Source organism: Thermothelomyces thermophilus, chromosome 3 (genome assembly GCF_000226095.1).
Source record: "Thermothelomyces thermophilus ATCC 42464 chromosome 3, complete sequence".
In the NCBI taxonomy this organism is placed as follows: domain Eukaryota; kingdom Fungi; phylum Ascomycota; class Sordariomycetes; order Sordariales; family Chaetomiaceae; genus Thermothelomyces; species Thermothelomyces thermophilus.
In genome coordinates this window covers 830,164-852,099 of record NC_016474.1, presented here as the reverse complement: position 1 = coordinate 852,099, position 21,936 = coordinate 830,164, and the positions used below count along the sequence as shown (strand labels likewise).

Below are 21,936 nucleotides of genomic sequence, written 5' to 3'. Positions count from 1 at the left end.
GTTTGGTGAACCTTGCCTAGTGGGGTTGCAGGGAGAAAACTCACGAGGTGCTGTATGTACATACAAATTGCTATACTATTATGTACGGGGGACGGCTTCTCGGGAACCATGAGAAAGGGGCAAGCTCAGCGGGATCAACAAGAGCGGCAGCAGAAGCTGGTCCTGCAGAATCCTTGAAAGCACCCACTGGGCGCCAAGCCTACAACATCCACAGTACTATGTAGTGTAGTGTAGATCCGTAGTCTATTACCTGGTACAGTAACGCAGCGGAGTGTCGAGACCCACAAACTCAGGAGTCTCGGCCAGTCCCCTGCTTGCCCACCGCCAAAGCAAGCTCCCCTTTCCCGCCCGCCCTGCTGAAAAAGTGCACATTTGGAACCTCTCGTCCTCTTCCCTCTCTTCCAACGATACCCCATTTCCAGCTCAGCAGTCCACGTTTTGGACTGTAGCAGCTGTCTGTCAAGATGTCGAAGCCACAGAGCGCCAACGGCAGCGAGTCCGAATTTGAGTTTATCGAAACTCCCAAGGCTCCCACGCCGACCTTCGAGAAGGTTGAGGACTGCGGAGTGCGCACTACGTCGGTGAGTGCCATTGCACTGGTTGCCCGCACCGGTGTCGGGAGATTGGACTGCCACGAGCCGTAACAGAGTCAATTGACCATGGACTGACGCGTGCCTGCAGTATCCGACCATCAAAAATGCGCCGCTGCCCGCAGAAGGCGCTGGCACCGAGAGCTTCTCCAACAAGCTGCTCTTCTCCATCCTCGGCGGCGTGCCCCTTTACCTTTCATGGAAGCTCGGTGGCGGCCTGAAGACGGCGCTCTTTCTGGCTCTCTTCACCACTCTTCCTCTGCTCGCTGCCTTCTGGCTGATCGTCTCGACGGTGTCACCCCGCAAGAACGAAAAGGCTCGTCTCCCGGGCCGTCCAGTCGAGCACTACCTCACTTTCAAGAACCCCGCCGACCGGGCCAAGTACCATGGCCGCAACAAGATCCCCATGGAGACCTTCCACGAGATGTACTTTGACGGCGACGTCGACTTCAATGGCGACGCCCTCGAAGTTCTGGAGTACCGTCACGATTGGGCCAGCTTCCGGTTCACCTTTGGTTTGATCAGGTTCTTCCTGACCGGCATGATGCCCGAGGTCATCATGCACACCCGCTCCCAGGGTAGGTTGACCTGCCGGTCTGCTGCGTTTGGAGAAGCCAATTGAGTATACGCTAACCCAAACCAGATGAGGAGCAGGTCCGCGACCACTACGACCGCGGCGATGACTTCTACGGCTGGTTCCTCGGCCCCCGCATGATCTACACGTCCGGCATTATCGGGGACATCAACCGGGAGGAGACCCTGGAGGAGCTCCAGGACAACAAGCTGGCCGCCGTCTGCGAGAAGATTTCCCTGAAGGAAGGTGAGCGCTTGCTCGATATCGGCTGCGGCTGGGGCACCTTGGCCCGCTTCGCCAGCGTCAACTACGGCGCCAAGGTCACCGGCATCACCCTGGGCCGCAACCAGACTGCTTGGGGCAACAACGCCCTGCGCAAGGTCGGCGTTCCCGAGGAACAAAGCAAGATTCTGTGCATGGACTACCGCGACATTCCTGTGCCTGAGGGTGGCTACAATAAGATCACCTGTCTTGAGATGGCCGAGCACGTCGGTGTCCGGCATTTCAAGTCGTTCTGCAAGCAGGTCTACGACATGCTGGATGACGATGGCATCTTCTTCCTCCAGATCGCCGGTCTTCGCAAGAGTTGGCAGTACGAAGACTTGATCTGGGGTCTCTTCATGAACAAGTACATCTTCCCCGGCGCTGACGCTTCGACTCCCCTCGGCTGGTTTATCGACAAATTTGAGGGTGCTGGCTTCGAGGTCAAGGCCGTCGATACCATTGGCGTGCACTACTCGGCCACTCTCTGGCGGTGGTACCGCAACTGGATGGCCAACAAGGACAAGATTGAGGCCAAGTACGGCAAGAGATGGTTCCGCGTATGTGGTTTGACGTGTTCCGTGTGTTTTTTTTTCTTTTCCCCTTTCGCAATGCTAACCTGGGGAACAGATTTGGGAGTATTTCCTTGCCTACTCGACTATCATCTCCCGTCAGGGAAGTGCCACCTGCTACCAGATTGTCCTCCACAAGAACATCAATGCGTTCCACCGCATCGAGGGCGTTCCCACGCAGTATGGCCTCAACGGCTCTACTCGTGCCACCAAGGCTGATATGAAGGCCTGGGCCGAGGCTAACGCTGCCGACTTCCCTCTCGTCCCTGCTCATTGAAATCTTTCTGGGACATGCAAAGAAGTTCCCAACCTGAAGGCCTCGGCTTTGCTATCGAGAAAGCTTCTTGGTTGGTGAAATGCATGATAGGTGATCCACCGACTAGGTGATCATACGTGGCGGATACGGAGTGCTGTATGGCGATAAACAAATGTGGTTCTGGAATTGGGCATGATACAGGGACTAATACAGAAGCAAGAGTAAAGAACACGTTCCCTAGGGACGGTTGATTTTATGCCCTCGGATAGAGTTAGAAGTCAAATGGTGACATTAATCAAGCCAGAAGTATGGCAATATGAGACTACACTACTGATTTAACGCCAAACGGCGGACGGAATCATTATTCCGTGGAGATCCTGCTTAGTCTACTTCACTGAGCACATAAACTTTGATAGACCCGTGCCGGTATTCCCACCCGCCTCCTGCTTACGACGGAGGGAATCGGAGGGAGTGCAATTCCCCAGTCAGTTTCGATGGACCGGCTCGCTGTCCTTGGGGACTGGCGTATCCAACTATAAATGTCCGGTTTCTCCCGTCCAGTCGGCGACATGCCACACAGCGACTGTGCCCACCCTCTTCGAAGTGCCATTGATCCAAGCTTGACAGGGCACGAGATTTCCTGCTGCCGAACGAAGGCGGACAATCTATCGAGCACCGTCCTTCCACCCGATTGGTATCAGTGCCGCCGCAACATCATCCACCCCACGCTCCGTAGCTAACATGTTGTACTGTGACGCCGCATTCCTCGTATCCAACACCTCTACCCTCATCCCAAGATTGCTGATCGCCCGCCGTGTCGCAGGGCTGAGAGGTCGCATCTCCGGGCCCAGCCCCAAAATGAGTAGGTCTGTGTCACCTCCACGGTCAGCCTTAAAACACACGACGAGCCACGGAAAATCATGCACGCTGAGAGGAAGGGATGGAACAGGAAGAGTGAATCTTACCCGGTCTAGGCCAGACAGCGCCCAAGACCGCAAACGCCTCCTCGGCCACCTCCCACTGCCCCTTGGCATTCACCAGCCCTGCCCTCCCCCCCTTCGTCGTTCCCCCGGCGGCGGCGGCGGCGGAGGAGGAGGAGGAGGAGGAGGAGGAGGAGGAGGAGGAGGCCGCCTCCCCGTCTCCTCGCCGCGGAGGCAGCTCCCACGGCCGCCAGGCGAACGCCTCGCCGCCCACGAGCAGCGCCCCGCTGCCGCCGCGGATGTGCACGCCCGAGTGGAGCGAGAATCCGTCGTCGCGGCAGGCCACCACGGCCGTGGCCGGAACGGGCAGGGAGCCCAGCACGTCCAGCTGCCCGAAGTCGGTCGGCGGCGGCTGGTCGGGCACCTCCTCGCGGTTGTGCGCGAGCGGCCTGCGCTGGCGATTGGCCGGTCGGGTCGTGTGGATCGCCCTGGCGATGATTGGGGAGTAGCTGTTGCAACTGGGTTTGCGGCAGCAACCGCTACTGCTACTGGTGCTGCTACTGCTGCTGCTGCTGCTGCTGTTGTTGTTGTTGTTGTATTTATTGTTGCTGAGGAGGGCAGGCTGCCGGTGGACACGGCAGGTGGTCGGCAGAGGGACTGTTGGTGTTCGTTGTGAGGAGGAGGAGAAGAAGGCTCGTCTGGCTGTGGCTGAACTGAGAGCGCGCGAGGCGGGAACGGAGAGACGGAGAGGTGTCGATGGGGTCGCCATTTGTGGCTATTGCTGGATCCGGCAGTCCGTCGGACCCGGACAGGCACGCACTGCAGAATTGATTGATTGATAACAAAAGTCGTGGTCGGTTGGTGCACCTGCCAGCTGTGTGACTACGGGGAGCTCTTGCAAGTCCTCCAATTGTAAATTTGGGTGGAGCTCGACGTCACTGGTGCAGCTTTCTCCCCCCTGGTCTTGGCCTCCATTGACTCCAACGATTACCTGATCTAAGTAGAGGTATAAGCCATCTATTTAACCCTCTATCCACGCACTTTCCAAACCCAAACCCTGACCCTCCCTTGCATATCGGTTGTTCACTTCTTGCCTTTGGCTTCCCTTGTTTCCCCCAGCGTCTCTCTTGGACATGGTCATCGCGTCTAACTCACCGGCATATTTTGAGGAGCCGAAGTCAGGCAGGCCCCGACGCATTGCAGAGCTTTCTTATCGACAGTGTCTTCGTGAGGCGAGAGGGGATCGAGCGGTATTAACCCCGTCCGATAAATGAGGCACAGCCGTGCCGTGGATGGAACGTGAGAGACACTAGGGGTTGGAATACGGAAGAACGTGAGCACAGAGCAGAAGCGCCGGGGAGATCAGATAAATGTTGGCTTGACGTCGCTACCTGGCTTAAGGCACTGCACCGGAGGTCACATGGGATACAACCTTCGAGCCCAAAAGTAAGCTAGGGCTTGGCCGATCTCGCTACGTCTTCCAGTCAGTCCCAAGACGAAATGCCGCTCAGCTTTCCACGGATCGCGGATGAGTGACAGGCTGTATGTAACACACACAGACACACACAGCTCCAGCAGTACCATGGCAACGCATGGGCGCGACTCTTGCTTCGATTGTTCATTCATGACCGAATTTGGTTGTCGATCGGCGCTCAAAGATGCCCATGCTAGATCTTCCACCAGCATCCCAACCCCCACGGAGTATGGCCTGAAGTCCAATTCCATTGAGAACCTCATCCCGGAGTACAAAGCAGCCCTAAGAACAAAGACAGCCAACCCCGGCTGTATGTGCGTGCGTATGGCATGCCGCCCGTTTCCCCAGTGAACACCGAAGCAATGAGACCGTCAACCTAGCATCCGTCGTCCCAACCAGAAACTAAGCCCGTTTATTTCTTCTTCTCAGCCTGGCTCTGCTCCTTCAGCACCTTCTTGACGATCTTCTGCTCCTCGATGAGGAACGCCCGGACGATACGGTCCCGGACGCAGTTACCGCACCTCGAGCCGCCATATGCGCGCTGGACAGTCTTCTTGGGCTTGGAAATCTGAGCATACTCGCGGGGGCGAAGAGCGGGAATCTGTTGAGTAGCGCTGCGTCAGCGATCTGTACGTTTTGCTTTGCCGTGCCCAGAATCCCTTGCTGCCACACCCAATCCCACTAGAGCGCCGGAAAAGATGCATCGGTAGGCGAAAACCCAGTCACGTTTCGAGCTCAGCCGGGTCTCAATGATTCCGCTGAGAACTTTCCGGGTTTCTGGCAATCTCCAAAGGTCGATATCGGTTGTTCGTAGGTTTCGGTTGCCATCGTCGTTCGGAACGCCCAATCCAGCCCATGCAGCATCTTAAGATCGCAAACTACTTACACCAGGGAGCTTGACGCCGCAGTCGCCGCACTTGGGAGCAGTGCCGCGCTTCTTGATGTGGAGAACCCTAAGCTTGCCGCCGGGAGTCTTGACAATCCGCGTCAAGTTAGACGTGGTGTTGTATCTGGTAGGAAGCCTGGGTTAGCCCATGCTCCTTTGCCTCAACCCTCCACGTGTTGATTTCGACAATTTCAGCGACAAGTGGAAAACTCACGGGTTCCGGCGACGGTAGGTGACTCGTGAGGGGGCCATTGCTGCGGTGTTGTCGTCACTGACGTGATGGTTTCCGTCGACTCGATCACGGTGTGCAAAATGATTGAATTTTGAGGTCTGATCCGTAAATTTCTGTGTGGGTGCAGAATCCCTGCCCCACTCTAGAGAGCACACAAGGGCTGGCACTTGGCACAGTGTAACGCCAGCCGGCGCCACATGACGCGCATTGCCTCAGCTGTGCGGATTAGCGTACGGAATACTCCGTACTCCGTACGAAGTATCCGTACTCCGTCGCGTAATAGTGGCTAGTGGTCCCTGGTCTTGGTCTTGGGAGGTACCAGGTAGCCACCCCGAACATCATCGGACACTTGGAAACTCTCCTGAATCTGCCAATGTGATGGAAGTCGTCAAGTCAAACTTCGCCGTCACTGCTCTCATAATCAGGAAGATGATGCATTGTCCCATGCCCCGTTTCCCATTGTCCAGCATGCCAGGCCCAAGACCCAATAGGTTATCTATGTCGCGCCAACTCCATACGCCTGGTATCCCAAACGCCGATAGATATCCAAGGTGTTGAAAATTGTAAGCAATTCATACAACCCGGCGCCTCTTTTTGTCTGGATCAGCCCAGTCCGGGTGTTCAGTGGCCCGCCACTGCTTGAGGCTCCTCGGACTTTTCTGGCCCGGCCGTGCTCTTTGAAACAGGCCATCAGTGATCAGGCTGTAGTATGCCTCTTGGAAGTTCGCAACTTCCTTGTTAGTATTGTTAACGGACTGCATAAAAGCGGCAAAGGCAGCCTGAGCTGGGATTGTTGTTAGTTTGCGGCGACAATCCGCGCGCGGTGAAGACTCACGCGACGGCTGTTTGACCGTGAGCGGCTCGAGCATTCGTGGAAGCGCGGAGCGCAGCTGCCTTAGCTGCGTTGACGAGTCAGACAACCTTCGAACGCACTACTATTGGAGACGCTGACACGTCGAGAGCGTCAGAGCAGACTTGCCTGAAGATGCACCTCGTCCAAGCGGGCGAGCATATCCTCAAGTTGCTGCTCCTCCTCGGCACTATCCTTGGCCGCAGGCGGCTGCTTTAGGCTTAAGCTGGGGTTGGAGTTGTTGGCGTTGTTAGCCATCTTGAAGCCGGCAACGCTCTGACCAGGGAGCGGTGGAAAGCCGACAGTGGTCTGAAGATATTGGGCAGCCGCGTTCTCCGGAGGCAGGAAGAGGCCGAGAGATTCCCAATGTGACAAATCTGATTGTACGAACTGCGCATGTGTTGAGTGCGGCCAACGAATGGACTAGCACCGGCTTGCTGCCCTTGTCCCCGTCAAGTGCAGAAGTTGATTGGGTGGACTCGTCGCGCCAACATGCATCGAGCCAAATTGTGGCTGATGCAATAGGGGAGCCTGGTGACTCGTCCAGGGAAGCTCGGGCCAACTGCTGCCCGGTTTTGGACAGGGTGGGGAGCGAAGCTGGGTTGGGCCGAGCAAACAACAGGCGTGAGGGACCGACCTGGGAAAGGACTAATCCGTACACGCTGCTCGCAGCCTCGATCAGCATTCCACGCAACGCGCTGACTGGAGCGAGTGCAGGCAAGTTCGGTTTCCGCCAGTGTCTCACCGACTAGCCGGCATTTTACTTTGTTCTGTGCGCGTCGAATCCATCCAGCGACTTGTGTTATTTTCATTGTTGTTCATTTTTCTTCGCGTTCTCGGCGCTTCGCTTGGAAATAACGGTTTTCTCTGCAATCGGTCGACAGTTTTGGGCGATCGCACGCGCACAAACACGCCTCTCGGCACCACCTTGGGCCCCCGCCCAGCAGGCGCCGCCGGATTTCCCCTCCAAACTGACACTGCTACAGTACAAGTACAAGTACTCCGCAGACCCGTGCAGCACAGTATTTCCCACTGGCTATTCAGTGCCACATCACCAATCATCAATCATCATGGACCCTTCAGGTGCTACTGGAGGCCCGTCGCAGGCCCAGCCACGCCCGCGCAAGCGCGCTCGCACTGCCCGCGCCTCGGAAGCTGGAAATGCGGCTGCTGGGTGCCCGTTGGCCCCCGTCCCACAAGCAACCCAGGGCTGGGGTCACCACAGTCAGACCGTGCGTGCGCCCGTCGACACCGTGCCCACTCAACAACAACAACCTCCTTTTCCGTCGCAGCAACTCGATAGATCGCACCAGCATCAGGTCGCAGACGCCGACGGATTGATGAACGGCTACAGCGGCGTCCCGCAGCATACTCAATACCCCGATCCGCAATCAACGCTCGCCCCCGCTACGCAGCCGGACAGTTCGGGCCTCAGCAGTCTGAGCGCACTTGCCGGCGATCACCAGCACCAACAACACGCGCAGCAGGGCCAGCAGCACCACCAAGCCCAACAGCAACAGCAGCAGCAACAGCAACAGCAACAGCAACAGCAGCAGCAGCAGCAGCAGCAGCAGCGAGGGGCCAACAAGCCCGATCGAATCATCTTCCAACATCAGTACGGCGCGCCTCATCCCGGCAGCAATTCGTCTCCGACATCCGTGGCGAACCCGTCATCCGCGTCGGCTGGCTACAACATTCCGCAGTGGACAGTGCCCGACACCAACACTGCGCCGCAACAACAACAGTCTTCTGCACCGTCGTCTTCTTCGATGCCTCCGCAGTCGCCCGCCTTGGGCTCTTCCGCGGGCTTAGCGCCCCCGCCTGAGGGCATCTACCGCTCTTTCGACGATCTGCTTTCGTCGGTGCAGCGGACCGCAAAGGAGCAGGGATACAGCATTGTGAAACTGCGCGCAAGCAACTATCGTGATGGTAAACCGACGCGCTACGATCTGGTGTGCGACCGCGGCGGCGTCAAGTACAGCAGCACCGCCAAGAAACGCAACCCCAGCACTCGCAAGGTCGACTGCCCGTGGCGCGCTAAGGCAGTGTGCGAGGTGAATCTTGGCCACCAGTGGCGCTTCGCGGTCCAGGAGGCCCGACACAACCACGAGGCACGCGTCGCCGCCGCCGTCCCGGGCCAGGAGAACACTCCCGTCGCCCAGAGCCTCAGGAGCATCAATAACAAAGTCGACCGCATGGCCCACGACGTGGCACAGGGTTTCAGCCGGCTAGAGAGCGCAATCACAGCGCGTCTTGATAACATCGAGAAGAGGCTCGAGGCCCTCGAAGGCGGCCGATCAACCATGCTCGGCGGCAACGGCGTGCCTCAGATGGGCGCGCCCAACATGCCTCCTGCCAACATGGGTGGCAGCAGTCTCGGCAACAGCTCGCTGGCCAACGGCGGCATGCAGCCGCTCGTGGACGGTCGATTGAGTGGCGTCGAGAGCCGGCTAAGCCAGATGGAACCGCGCAGCCTCGACGGCCTGCAAATGATGGATGACGACACGAGGGGCCTGTCAATGATGGTCAACTCGTAGTCCGGGGACCACCATGATCAGGACGGTGGCTCAAACATCTACAATTCCTGATCTTGAGGCGAAAAGGGAGCACGGACACTGCCCTACGTTTGTTTCGCTTTGCCCGAGCCCGGCATCAAGGCGCTGCACTGGATTTCACCCAGCCAACTAGGTTGGGGACGTTTTTTTCCCTTGCTAATGCCCAGCGAGGTCTTGCTGCTTCCTGTTCCGGAGCGAGATGATGTGGTGCGTTCACATGGTAATCACCGGGGTGCCCTAAGATGATGGGCGAAAGAAAAAAAGCAAAGGCGGGCCGGGACCAGATATCAGGGACACTTCAGAAAGGCCATGGGATGTTCGGGTCCTCCCCGTTTTCTATCTTGATTTTCCTTTTTATTTTTTTGCTGTATATGTACTCCTCCTCGGCGTTTCTGGGTTCGGGACAAAGTGTGCAAAGTGTGTAGATACTTACCCGTTGGTGTTTTTGGCCTGGCTATTGACGCGGGTCTAGTTTGTCTTTGAACCTTCTCAGCTTCCCCCTGTTTTTTTTTTCCTTTTCCCTTGTTTTCTTCTTTCATTCTTCTCTCCCTCCTACTTGGTCTCGTGAGGAGCCAGCAGACGTTAGTCACTCGTGGAGGGCGCAGGCGACACCGAAGGATAACCGACCTAACAGGACTGGAGGAAGAGCGGATCCAATTCGGCATTCTCGGCCTAGAGGGAGGAGCAAGCTAGACGGGTCTGCGAAACTGGGCAATGCAGGGCGAGGCAAATATGCCTCGCACCTCCTACTTTCTTTCCGATCCACAAGTATTGTACCCAAGATCGCAGACCTTTAACCTAAGTTCCAACTGTGGCCTCTTTTTACGATGGGCGCCTTGAACACAGGACAGATGAGTAAAGTGTTGCTACTCACAGGGACACAAGGAGGCGGGTTTGGAGCGTGTCTAGCGAACAAGGGAGGTACTCGCGAACTGTGCGTCATGGTAGCTCTCTGGGAGTTTGATGTATGTGTGTGTGTGCGTGTGTGTATATGACTGCTGAGCACAAAACTGTACGATGGCATTCGCAGTTAAATGTGGTGTACATATTAGACAGAACCAGATTGGAATCTCTGCTGTTCGCTACGGTGTGTGGTTGCTCTATGGTTCAGCATGTCATGGGTTTGGGTGGTGATGGTGTTGGTTTGGGTTTTTTTTTTGGTGGGGGGGGGGGGGGGGCAGTTGTGACAAGTCATGCGCTCGAAAGGCGACGTTCTTTTGATCCATATTTTCCGTCGTCATGCCTCAAGGGATGAATGGATCACTCTGCATGCTGCTCACTCGCGACTGCTTTCACTCTGTGCGTCCTTTATATACACTACGTGGAACGGATCTCCGGGTTATCGACGTCGCAGTCAACAAGGAAGGACGAAGCTACTGAGGTAAGTGAAGTATCCGGACAGACGGTTAAGGGTTTTGGTCGTGTAAGAGGCTTGGAAACAGTCAGATTTGTCAGTGGAACAACTTTATCCTCACAGGAAAACCTACCACGTACTACAGAAGATATTCTTCACTCCCAGTATCCGACCAACCTTTTAGAACTCTAGGGCTCTTTTTTTCTTTTCAGCTTAATTTTCCAACTCCAACTCTGAAGCCAACTGCAAAGTACCCAGAAATACAATATCGAGGGGAGAAAACAAGAAGCTTCGCAAGTAATCCGTACATATTAACAAAATGCATGAACGAGTTTGGCAGCCATTCAAGACGTGTCAATTAAGCGAAGAAGAAGTAGGTAATAGCGCCAGTACCCCGTCGCCCTTCGAGGAGTATGCAATCAATTCCATATGCAGAAAGACAGCTGGGTAATGTGCCTCAGCGAGCTGACAATCTTCCAGCTGATACAACGTCATGCCACCGTCATGATGGCAGAATGGCAGGGATGTCGCGATAATATACGATGAAAGCGTGTAAGCTGTTGCTCGTGTGGGCGTCCTTCATTACTTCGTGACCAAAAGCCAGACGTTAGGTCGTCGGGCGTGGGGTATACTAAAAAGTGTAATCCGTATGCGTTGTCCCGCCTAGCGGCATCGCTTAGATCTCTTGGACCCAGACCTAGCAGGCGTGAGTCAATATTAGGTTATAACGTGCGGTCCAACGCTGTAAAAACTCACCTCCATCTTTCCCGTATCAGTCCTTTGCTTCCTCGCGTTTTGCCTGACCGTCTGCATTACCATGTCCAAATCATCCTGGTCACCAATGGTGATCATATCCTGGGGTGAGTCATCATCCCTGATTTTGATCTTGAACTTCCGGCGAAGACCGAATTTGTCCCGGATGCGGTCGACGAGGTCCGGGAACTCGATTGCGGGCCCGACTACGACGTAGCGCACGTCGTCGGCGTGAACTTTGACACGGACAGTGCGAAGCACATCTCGTCTTGATGAGCCCCTCCTCGACCCTCCGGACATGACGGACCCCGGGCCGGCCCGGCGATTGTTCGACACCATCTCAAATTCGCCCTCATCAAAGGAGGCGTCGTCGTAATCGGAGCCATCTTCGTCCTCTTCCTCGATATACCGGTCCCGTGTACGCCCACCGGCGCTCCTCTGCGACCTGCTACTCCGAGACCCGGCACCGCTGTACATGTCGTAGACGTCATCTGGATAAGCATCTTCGTCGTCGTCCCTCCTCCTTCTCGGCGGCGGCTCGCGCTGAGTAAAGCCGCGTGAGGGGGCAGCTGACGCAGAGCGCGTCGGCCGTGGCCGTCCTTCGTCGGGAGAAGCCTTCTCGTAACGCTCGTTCGACCGGATCTTCTCGAGGTTAAGCCTGCTAGGGACAGGCTTGGGTCCATTCCGGACCGACTGTGCCCTGCTCACGGATGCAGCCTTGTCACTCTCGGGAGGGGGCGTAGGAGGGAAGACGTTGCGATTATTCGGTGGCTCGGATTGCTGTCTCCTGCTCTGAAGGCCAGGTTTGACAAGATTGCTGGCGGCAAACGAGATAGACTCGGCTGGCCTATCGTCTTTGGGTTCAGCGGAAACCTTGCGGATATCGTTAGCAGGGCTACAGGTCACAAAGATCTTTGAACGAGCGACTTACCGCCTTGCTCAGTTCGGCGCCAGCAAAGCCCGTGAATGCATTGCTGCGGTCCGATGCGGCCACCAGCCGTGCCTTTCCAAGGTAATCCTTTTGTTGCAAGTTTCGCACCTTGGCTTCGTTTGGCCTGTAAACGACGCCGACGGGGATCGAGAACACAGTGTAACCCTAGAGAAGTGTCACGTAAGTCTCCGGCTCACCGGGCAAAAGCACGTAAGAAGCAGCTTACCTTAGCTTCGTCCCGGATCGCATCGTCGATCACGTTGTGGTCCTCCACCACCTTCTCCTTGACGGCATATTGCAAATCCTGCATCCCAGCCTCCATCTGCTCCAGGTAGATGTAGCAAAGACCTCGGTTGAACAAGACCTCGCACGAGTATAGCTTGAACAGCAAGCCCAATTGCGAGTAGTCAATCAACGTGTTGCCGCGAAGGTAGAGGAGTGTGTCATTGAAATTGGCAAGAGCTTCCTCAAAGTCACCAAGCAGGAAGTTGGAGACTCCTTGTTGGAAATAGGCAACGGCGAGGTATTGATCGAGCTTAATGGCGCGTTGATAGCACTCAACCTGGCCCACGAGTCAGTGCTCTGGCTAGAAGAGCACACGGGGGGGGGGGGGGTTCACGGGATGGGGAGGCCACGGGATGGAGACTTTCTTACCGCTTGCTCATGCTGGCCGAGGGTGGCATTAATGACGCCCATGTTGAAGAGGATCTTGGAAGTGTCCGCGATCCGGTCAAAGGTCTTGAGGGCCTCGTCGAATTCATTGTTGTCGTAGTATTTGAGGGCTTCGACCCATGTCTCGATTTCCTGCCGCAAACACGTGTTAGTCCTCACTCTCTGCGGACCGCAATACACTCGGTGCTTTTTCTTCCCTACCTGTTTTAACGACATGCTTTCTCCAGAGCTTCAGTCGTTGGAGCTGTCAAAGCCACGCAGTCTTGCGGCCCTTGGGAAAGCTAAAGCCACGAAGGATGATCCGGTGTAGCAACCGGAAGTAAAATCTCAGGGCAGCGCAGGTGTGCGTCGAATGGATGGGGCTGGAGGTGCGCCGAGGGATCGTGGCGTTTTAAGAAAGATTGAAGGGCAATTTGCGGCCGGCAAAGCGGCGTGGCAGGGTTCCCGCTGCGCTAAGGTAGGAAGTCTGGGCGGGCGGCAACAAGGGGGCCTGGTTCGTTCCTCGAGTCGAGTCGGTAGGTTGTCGGTTGCCAGTTTCCGCGGTGCAAGACGGCACCAAAGTTCCCCGCTCTTGCTTGGATGCCCAATTGCCTTCGTCCGAGACCTCCTGTACGGGAGCGAAGTAGACCAGGCCAAGGCTCGGCTGGGTGACTCGATGGCAAGGCCGCAGATATTTGCTGTGAAATTAGGAACAAGCGGCAGCTTGGGGGGTTTTGGAGTATGGTTGCTTGCAAGCAACACCTGTTAAATCAAGAGCCTACAATCCCGTGTCCTGCAGCGAGCTACCAGCGGCCTCTTCGATCTTATTTAATTCCTGGCGATCGCTTCAATCAAGTCGGTAGTAGGGTGCAGCTCAACTGGGTCCTCTGCAGCCAACAGCACCCCCTCGCAGCGTATGAAAGTCGAGTCCGAATCTTCGGGTCCTCCTAGCGACCGGGGTTTGCCGGGAGTTGCTCAATTATCTTTTTGACTTGAAGGGTCTGTTGACCTCAGTTCGGCTCAAGAAGGAAGAGGAAAAAATTGAGATTCTTGAAAGTCAGTGGCGACGCGGAACACCAAAAAGGAGAAAAGGGTGGAACGATGAGTGGTCAGCGCCTGCGCGGAGAGGTTGGGAAAGACCGGATCTGGCAAGCGGCAAGCGAGGAATCGAACATTCGGGGCCCGTTTGAGAGACGGCCAGTACTCCGTACTGGGGGGGAGATGATCATGCAGGCCCCTGTGAAACGGGCAGGGCCGACTCTTGGCTAGGCTGGACTCGACAGGCCCGAATTAACACCATCAACCCCTCGAAAGGTTTTTCTGATATGGCATTTGAGACAGCCGACCAGGGGCGTACTCCGTACTCGAACGGGGCGTCGGGCCACTAACTACTTGATAGTTAGAGTACGGAGTACTAGGTGGATTACTCCGTACTTTACGGAGTACTTCGTACTCCATACAGGGACAGGCCAAAAAAGACCCGAGACTTTAAAAAAGCGGGGCTACCCAACGGGGCATCGCTTAGCCGGGGTTGCACGTGTAGTAAAAAGGGAAGGGACGGAAAGGGGAAAGTCGGGCGCTTCAACCTCACATTGTTCTGTACTACTAGTAATATACGGACTGCTCAATCCTCAGTCGGTTAGAGACAGAGCGCCTTGTTAAGATGCCGCATGGTATCTGTGATGATGTATGTTATCGAATGATCCATATGTGTACGGATTATACATCTTGGCGACCCAACCTTCTTGTTCAGGAAGACGTCTTGGCGCAAACCGCAGGGGCGGGCATGGGGCAGAAATCGAACGGTCCCATGTCGATTGTTGCCGGATCGACGCCAGGCAGAACCGCGCCGCTTCTGAACGCCCATGTGCTCAATGCACTGCGGCCAGAGCCGCTCTGCACATCGCACGCTGGAAACTTGACGAGTTGCATCACGGCGGACACAGCTGTGATCCTTTTCGGAAAGAAAATCAGGGGAGTGGTTTTTGGCACAGTTGAATCTAGATCTGGGTCCAATTGTCGCCAGGATCAAGCGGCAGTTGGATTTCCGAACAAGGATCATGAGATAAAAGTGACGAGCTGTCCCGCATGAGCTCCTTGAGACGTTCTTGTCCAGTGAGCTGAGGCCGTCAACTGCCTGTCACGGAGTTCATCGAGCCACTGCGAGCCACTGGCCTTCGTTGCTCATGCACCAAGCGTTCCAAACCCGCACGACGGTCTCTAATTGGCCCAGGGTCCCCGGCCTCTTTTAGCCCCTGCATGGCACGGCGGCTACCAGGGAGGACTACTCCGTACTTGAGTAGTGGCCATCCGGTGCACTCCAAAACTTTCATGGCGTGGTTCGACTCGACAACCACCCAACCGGTGGGTCGACATTGTCGCGTGTAGCTGTTACACTACACAGTACCCATGTCTTGGAGGCTAGTGTGAAAGATACGGGAGAGCATCAGAGCGTTATTTATGATGCCCGTTCTCCGGCCGGTGTCTGCCGGTAATTAGATGCTAGCTACCACTCAGGAAGTCTGGGACTTGCTTTGTTTGTCACGAATACCGAAACACACAGCACGGCAGATGTCTTGGTTTCATCGTCGCCTATTGATAACAGTTAAGGTACTGTACGAATGTATGTACAATACATACATCAAGTGCATAGTACACTGCGGATGCTAACGGCGAGCTCGGCCAACTGCTCTGTCTATTGGTGAGCCTCTGAGGACTCGGAGCAGACGTCACATGGTCAACTACGCGGCATCCCCATGTGATAGTGATGGTGACCTGAGGTGTCGCTTGCGTTCACACTAGTGCCATGGCATCACGGTTCTATTTCTGGATGCGCATGCTTGGCTATGTCCGTACATCCGTAGTCAGTGGATTTGCATTAACTACACGTGTAGGTACTTACAGTACATAGTGTGTGCACGCCGGGCAGGGCAGGGTATGCACCAATGTTAGTGTAACTTACCGTTATTACTACCTACTGCCCGTGTGTCTTGTCTGTGCTTGGTGACCACGCCCAGGCCATGTGGAACGAGGTTGCAGTCGACTACATTACAAGTATAGATATGCGTCCGCCACAAGACTGAACTTCAATTGCTTACAAGAAGCGAGACAGGAAAGGGCCAAATGCCAAGCGGAAGCTCCCGCGGCCCAGGATGGCCTCTCTCTTTCTTTAGGATCTACCCCCTCGAGCTCTGGACGTAGAGAACTAACAATGCACCCCTAGTGTTCTTAAAACGTTCCAGAGGTCGTTCATCTTCTCTGCCTGAGCTTCGCCTTGTGTGTGTGCCTGTCGAAGCACTTGGTTAGTAGCAGGTCCCTTCCCCCGCAACCCCTTCCTGCCTGATTTGAGATACCTACCGTTCGACGTCTCATTCACACCCTGGACCAACCCGAACCGACCCGGAACCCACGTACCTGGATTCACATGTGCAATCGGACCGCACCTGGCCAAATTTCTCCGCTCCTGCGGGGCTCATTTGTGATCAACCGCTCCAAAACCTCGACCATCGCCAGCTCCTACCCTAAGCTTAATATGCACGCTCGAACCTCGCCAGTCGCATCTAGGAGAAGGCTCACGAGCAGCCTTCATGCATGGCAGCCAGCAGCATCGGGAGAAGTGGTATCATGTTATCTCCGGCGAGAACAATGGTCGAGAACAATGGTTGATGTCCTTCTCGAAACAACCCAGCAAAGTCATGAAGTGGGTGCTGTTTCCGAGCACATTCTCTCAAACTCAATGCACAGTTAAATGCCTTTAACACCACGTGGAGCCGATGGCCTACTTTTTACCTCATCTTGCTACTTAGTCGTGTCTCCCCTCGCACTTCGGAGGGCGTCGATTAGAGACGTCCTTCAGCTTCCTTCATAATATGGTCTCCTCGCACTACTGAATGAGAGAAAGAGAAAAGAAGAAAGTGTGAGTGGCCGATGTGACCGTTGCCTCGTCCCAGGGACATCCGTACGTGGACCTGAAACAAGCCAGTTCAAGAGCTATTCCCCTGTTTCGGACAGTGAGTGTTTGGGTGTTCCTGTCACGCCACTTAAATATGCGTACCGTGATACAATCATACACCAGGTGTGAACGATATCGCCCGGGTAGCTCCCCGGGAACATGGGATGGGGAAACTGTATGGTCCTTCGGCCGCATCGCTTGTCTGGAGCAGACCGGCCGGCTCCTTGTCTCTCCGATTAAGCGCACATCCCGATCGACGCATGGATCTCCGCGGCAGCACGCATGGATTCGACAGCAACCTATTACAACATGCCCTTGGCCACCTCATCTCTTCTTTCCTCCCAGAGAGTCTTGCCCGTGCAGGAGCAGACCGTCTTGTCGTTGTCCCATACACCCGCACTGCGAGCGATGACGCCGACGACAGTGTCCTCCTGATTCTGAAGAGGTGCCCCATCACTCTCATCCTGCCGAGATACGACCAGTGCATGGCCAATGACCTCCCATACCTGGAATGGGCGGTTGATGAACGTATTTCCGTACCCGTTTGGCCCAACTTGCACGGTTCCCAGGACGCCCCGTGCCGGGGCAGCACCGCTCTTCTCGTCCTGGGCTCCCCACACCGGCCCGGTTGACGATGCCCCATCCTGGAGGTTTCCGTACTCCCGGATCGTGGCACGATAGGTCCCCGGCGGCACCCCGCGAACCGTCAAATCGACAAGGGTGTCGTTCGGGCTGACCTGCACCATCCTCACCAAGCCCCTGACAAGCCGCTGGTTCACCCAGCTTTCGCCTGGTGTCCCGGCCGGCGTCACCTCTTCGTCTGGCTTCTTGCTGTATGTCTCGAGAATGCTAACCGCGGCACCTGTGGCAGGGAAGCAAAGAAACACATCCAGTCAGCAACGGCGCGGGGGAAGAATTAAGGGTCGAACCTGGCACTTGTCGGCCAAGCGCCAAGACACCCAACAATGTGATGTGACTGCACTCACTGTTCGAGGCCCCCGATCCTCGTAGAATGGCGTCCCTCCCGGTGGCTTGGATAGCCTCGACGATAGCCGAGGGTGCCGCTGTCGAGGTTGCGGGGTCAGCTCAAACCAGCCGATGGGCTGAACTGATGGCAACTATATATCAGACGAACCTGTCCCTTCAATTGACACTAGTTGATCCTTCACATTGGCTTCGACCTTGGAAATCCCCGGAAGCTTGTAGAGGGCGCCCGTGATGTCCTTGGCGCAGCCGTCACAGGTCATGGGCACGGCGAAAAGGGTCTGTTTCAGGGTTCCATCAGCTCGGGTTTTGAAGATCCCTGTTGAGTAAGACCTGAAGAAGCGAAGCTGGCGGCATAAATAGGGGAAGGGGGAAGGGGGGAGGAGGGCTCCGAAACAACAAAACGGAAGCCAAGCCAAGCGAAGAAGGGAGAGAGAGACACCAGAAGCTAGGAGCTGCTGAGGTTGGGTATGCTCACCTGGAAAGGGGTTGTGACAGCCATCTTGTCAGCGTTGTTCGCAAGCGGTGATCGGACCCTGTCCGGCTTTCGGTTTTGGTTCCAGCTCCAGGTGTACAAGTAGATGCCAGCGGACGTGATAGAAGCTAACGCGGCGAATCTGATGACAGAGCGTGTATTAATGGGGGCTTGATGCATCAGGGGTCCAATCGGTTCCACGAAGTTCTAGCTCTATACAGAACGGAACTCGCGAGGTGTTGTTGTCGCGAGACCGAGGGGGGATGACGGACGGCCCAGAAAGTTGGTAATTTAGGATGCAGAGGGGGTCAGCTTTGTAATTTGGATCTTTTTGTCTATCAGTTGTTATTAACGTCCGATTTCTGAGAAAGGTTCCGACTGCTTTGAAATCCGATCGGATGCTTAAACTGGAGCTCGTTCCGTTACTCGGCCCATCGCGGGGCAGCTGGCAACTAATGCGGGGCAGATGGCGGCGACCGGGATGAGCTCGAAGCTCAGGGTCGGTGGGTCCTTTAGGCTGCAGATGCGGCGCGGTCCCGACATGTGTGGCGCGTGCGTGAGGCGCTCCGGCCAATTTTTCCACCTCGATTCCTCTGGCTCATTGAAGCATCGAGAGACCGACTTGCCCGCTCTTACCCGCCAATTGACCGCCGTGTTCGGTCCCAGCACCCGCTTCTGCCCGGTCCTCCTTGAGACTTGTTTGACTCGGGGCATATTGAACCCGTGCCGGCCTGAGAACCGCAGAGGCCAGCATCCTCCTCGTCGATGAGGGACTAGTTCCCAGGGGCTCTTCTTGGCCATCGCTTCTCTGAATATTCCCTTCTACGCCGCCGACAATGTCACAGACAGTGGGGGCTGTAAGGACCTTTCCGCTGACCAGTACGCATGCTATTCTGGAATTTGGTCACTAAAACCCGCATCTCTCCTTTCTAGACAAGGCTCGCCTACTCGAGGGTATGGCACCACATCTCGGCGTCGGCGCCGCACCCGACGCTGAGCACGGTCAAGTCGCCGCCCGAGGCCGTCACGCCGCCGTCGCTGGGCCGGCTTGCCTCGCGCATCGCCACGCTCCTCATGGGGAAGCACAAGCCGATCTGGGACCCGTCGACCGACTGCGGCGACTACGTGGTGGTGACCAACTGCGCGGCGCTCTACACGACGGGCAAGAAGAAGTACCGCAAGGTCTACTACCGGCACAACACGCGGCCCGGCTCGCTCAAGACCATCACCATGGACGCGCTGATGGAGAAGCACGGCGGGGCCGAGGTGCTGCGCAAGGCCGTCAGCGGCATGCTGCCCAAGAATCGGCTGCGCGACAAGCGGTTGGCGCGGCTGAAGGCGTTTGAGGGCGACGCGCATCCGTACAAGCAGAACCTGGTGCGGTTTGGTGGCAAGGTGGTGGGGTCGCCGGGCTGGGAGGAGATGGTCAAGGCCGTGAGGGAATCGGATACCGCGAGGATATAGGGTTGTGGCCAAATGAAGCGAGGGGGAATGTAGAGGGGGAAGGTATGCCAAAGGGGGGTTTTGCTGACTCCGGAGCTGAGTCTTTCTGTAACAACATCACATTACTGTATGTATATCACGAGAACCTTGTTTGGACGCGGTCGGAGTCATGGTTTCATCAGACACATGGTCTGGTTCGAGAGTATCAAACAGATAGTCAGATTAAAAATCTCAGGTCCCCTTCCGGGGCTCGAGGTAATGTTGTTTCCGGCTAAAATATAGACTTGCTGCGCTGAACCATCAGATATGCAGATCATGACGACGCTAAAGGCGCCTGAAGCTAACTTCCTCCCAACTACTCGTCATCTCGTCCTTCTTCCTTCTCCTTCTCCTTCTTGTTCTTCACCGGTGCGCCAGAGTCGTTTCGTCACGGGCAACCTCGCACTTGATCAAACCGTTGGGCCCAGACTGTGGCACATAAACCTCGGCGTCCTTCCCCGTGTTCTTGATTCCCTTGTGCCAGCTCAGATCTGTACCGAGAGCCCGTTAGCCCAGACTCGTACAGGGAAGGGGACTTTGGGGAAAGAAAAGGCAAGAACTGCCCGTTTCATGAAACAAAAAAATTTCTTTTTTTTAAAAAAAAGGAAGGGAAGGCGGAGGTCTTACCGAGCTCGAAGTAGTGCTTGTTCGGCAGCGCAAAGTCAACCCTGTCAACTTCAGGCACCGCCTCGAGGATCTGTTCGGACATCTTGTACATAGTATTCTGCACCGACGGGCTCTCCTCGACGGCAAACAGCCTCAGGATGATGCCGCGGGCGCTCTCCCACGCCTTGTCGAACCGCTCCACCCGCTGCTGCACGGCCTCGACGGTGTCGAAGGGCTTCCAGGTCCAGGAGCAGTCGACGTCGGTCGACAGGATGCGGTCCCAGGTCTCGGGCAGGGTGGTGTACTCGTCGCGCACGAACCCGTGGAAGGCCGAGCCGGTGCTCTTGAACACCGACAGGCCGACGATGCTGCTCTTGATGCGGATGCCGCCCGGCCCGCGGGAGACGGCGACCTCGACGTTGCGCGTCTCCTGGCCGTCGCGGTAGAAGCTGTGCGGGTGCGGCGCGCCGTCAACCTCCAAGCGCGTCCACCGGTGCACCGCGAGGTTGACGTGCGCTGTGCTGATGTGCGGGTACTTGTCGAGGAAGTGCTGGCCCAGGAGGCTGGCGTAGAGCTCTGGCGGGTTGACGGGGTGTTCCTTGGCCTTGATGTAGATTGTGTTCTTGATCGAGTCCGTGGCGACCACGACGCTGTTGTCCGCGGCGGTGTACCTTATTGAAGCGAGCGCGGTCAGCTCTCCCTGCCGTGCGTACGACCCCGGCTTTGGGCTTGTCGTTTTGGAAAGGGGAGGAGGCGAGGCGAGCAGCCCGGCTTACGATGTCTCGATCTGGCCCTCGAGCAAACAGGACACCGTCATCTCTGTGACCGTATGAAAACCCGTCTTCTCGTCCCTCTGGACCTTGCAGACGCGGACATTATCCTTGCCGTAGCGGGCGGACGCGAGGTTCGGCATGGCGGCGCGGGGTATCTGGAGATGGGGCACTTCAGAGGGATTCAGAATCTCGAGGTCGGTCTGGCCGGCGTGGAAGAGAGAAAAAGGGGGAAGAGAAGTGTAGGAACGAAATGGAATTAACTGCACTAGAGCAATTGTCTACCGATGCGAGTGGCAATGGCGAAATATGGCACAACCGTACATGAAGGAGGAGCACGAGACGACGCTGAACGGAGTTCAATCGCCTGTTGCTTACGGGGGAGAAGGGCGGGCATTTAAATTATACAGGCCAGCGTCCGCAAACAATCAACGTACGAGCAGTCCGGGGTCCAATAATGACAAGTGACGTCCCGGACGGCACCTGGCGGGCTCGACCACGGCGGCGTCCCGCCCGAGTCGAGCAACGAGCCGGGATGGAAGAGCAGGTGGATCACCGGAATCCGCCGACTGCCATGTTGCTGGACCCCTCTCTTTGCGGATCTTCCCACTCTTTCGGCCCTCCGACCGCGGGGGTGAGCCTGTACGCATCTTGTGCTCCTTTTGCTGGTCCCGGGCAACCGTTGCACGTGCGACTGTATGCGTCAAACGCTTTGCGACTACGGGGCCAGTTTCAGCGATTCTGCAGATCAACGTCGCAAGAATACCCGCTCCAAAGTCTCCCCCCCAAGAGTTGGTGACGTTAATGG

The 21,936-nt window shown here is 56.2% G+C and overlaps 8 protein-coding genes across 8 annotated transcripts; 2 read left to right on the top strand and 6 right to left on the bottom strand.

Moving 5' to 3' along the window:
* The first annotated feature begins 266 nt into the window (after positions 1 to 266).
* On the top strand, positions 267 to 2,634 carry MYCTH_2303482 (uncharacterized protein). The gene is made up of 4 exons (XM_003662581.1): positions 267 to 581; positions 682 to 1,168; positions 1,234 to 1,985; positions 2,056 to 2,634. Exons 1-4 carry the CDS (start codon positions 465 to 467, stop codon positions 2,272 to 2,274), a joined length of 1,575 nt encoding a protein of 524 aa, XP_003662629.1. The 5' UTR covers positions 267 to 464; the 3' UTR covers positions 2,275 to 2,634.
* Positions 2,568 to 4,068, bottom strand: MYCTH_2303480 (uncharacterized protein). The gene is made up of 2 exons (XM_003662580.1): positions 3,219 to 4,068; positions 2,568 to 3,121 (listed from the first exon to the last, which is right to left on the bottom strand). Exons 1-2 carry the CDS (start codon positions 3,940 to 3,942, stop codon positions 2,919 to 2,921), a joined length of 927 nt encoding a protein of 308 aa, XP_003662628.1. The 5' UTR covers positions 3,943 to 4,068; the 3' UTR covers positions 2,568 to 2,918.
* A 696-nt stretch (positions 4,069 to 4,764) lies between these two features.
* MYCTH_116020 (uncharacterized protein) lies at positions 4,765 to 5,835 on the bottom strand. The gene is made up of 3 exons (XM_003662579.1): positions 5,748 to 5,835; positions 5,534 to 5,657; positions 4,765 to 5,248 (listed from the first exon to the last, which is right to left on the bottom strand). The coding sequence occupies exons 1-3, from the start codon at positions 5,783 to 5,785 to the stop codon at positions 5,060 to 5,062; spliced, it is 351 nt and encodes a 116-aa protein (XP_003662627.1). The 5' UTR covers positions 5,786 to 5,835; the 3' UTR covers positions 4,765 to 5,059.
* Positions 5,836 to 6,330: 495 nt separating this feature from the next.
* Positions 6,331 to 7,063, bottom strand: MYCTH_2303475 (uncharacterized protein). The gene is made up of 3 exons (XM_003662578.1): positions 6,745 to 7,063; positions 6,601 to 6,664; positions 6,331 to 6,549 (listed from the first exon to the last, which is right to left on the bottom strand). Exons 1-3 carry the CDS (start codon positions 6,871 to 6,873, stop codon positions 6,338 to 6,340), a joined length of 405 nt encoding a protein of 134 aa, XP_003662626.1. The 5' UTR covers positions 6,874 to 7,063; the 3' UTR covers positions 6,331 to 6,337.
* Positions 7,064 to 7,541: 478 nt separating this feature from the next.
* On the top strand, positions 7,542 to 8,675 carry MYCTH_2315027 (uncharacterized protein; the record flags this gene model as incomplete). Its single annotated transcript, XM_003662577.1, has 1 exon — positions 7,542 to 8,675. A coding segment is annotated over exon 1 (971 nt), but the record flags the coding sequence as incomplete, so codon positions are not given.
* Positions 8,676 to 10,877: 2,202 nt separating this feature from the next.
* On the bottom strand, positions 10,878 to 13,348 carry MYCTH_2303473 (uncharacterized protein). Its single transcript, XM_003662576.1, has 6 exons — positions 13,082 to 13,348; positions 12,863 to 13,012; positions 12,435 to 12,770; positions 12,209 to 12,373; positions 11,281 to 12,150; positions 10,878 to 11,221 (listed from the first exon to the last, which is right to left on the bottom strand). Exons 1-6 carry the CDS (start codon positions 13,094 to 13,096, stop codon positions 11,201 to 11,203), a joined length of 1,557 nt encoding a protein of 518 aa, XP_003662624.1. The 5' UTR covers positions 13,097 to 13,348; the 3' UTR covers positions 10,878 to 11,200.
* Positions 13,349 to 17,113: 3,765 nt separating this feature from the next.
* Positions 17,114 to 18,297, bottom strand: MYCTH_2117900 (uncharacterized protein; the record flags this gene model as incomplete). Its single annotated transcript, XM_003662575.1, has 5 exons — positions 17,114 to 17,185; positions 17,234 to 17,673; positions 17,798 to 17,875; positions 17,947 to 18,076; positions 18,274 to 18,297. 5 exons carry the CDS (start codon positions 18,295 to 18,297, stop codon positions 17,114 to 17,116), a joined length of 744 nt encoding a protein of 247 aa, XP_003662623.1.
* A 635-nt stretch (positions 18,298 to 18,932) lies between these two features.
* MYCTH_2315024 (uncharacterized protein) lies at positions 18,933 to 21,383 on the bottom strand. Its single transcript, XM_003662574.1, has 4 exons — positions 21,135 to 21,383; positions 20,380 to 21,029; positions 19,204 to 20,243; positions 18,933 to 19,127 (listed from the first exon to the last, which is right to left on the bottom strand). The coding sequence occupies exons 1-3, from the start codon at positions 21,269 to 21,271 to the stop codon at positions 20,116 to 20,118; spliced, it is 915 nt and encodes a 304-aa protein (XP_003662622.1). The 5' UTR covers positions 21,272 to 21,383; the 3' UTR covers positions 18,933 to 19,127; positions 19,204 to 20,115.
* Between the last annotated feature and the right edge of the window lie 553 nt (positions 21,384 to 21,936).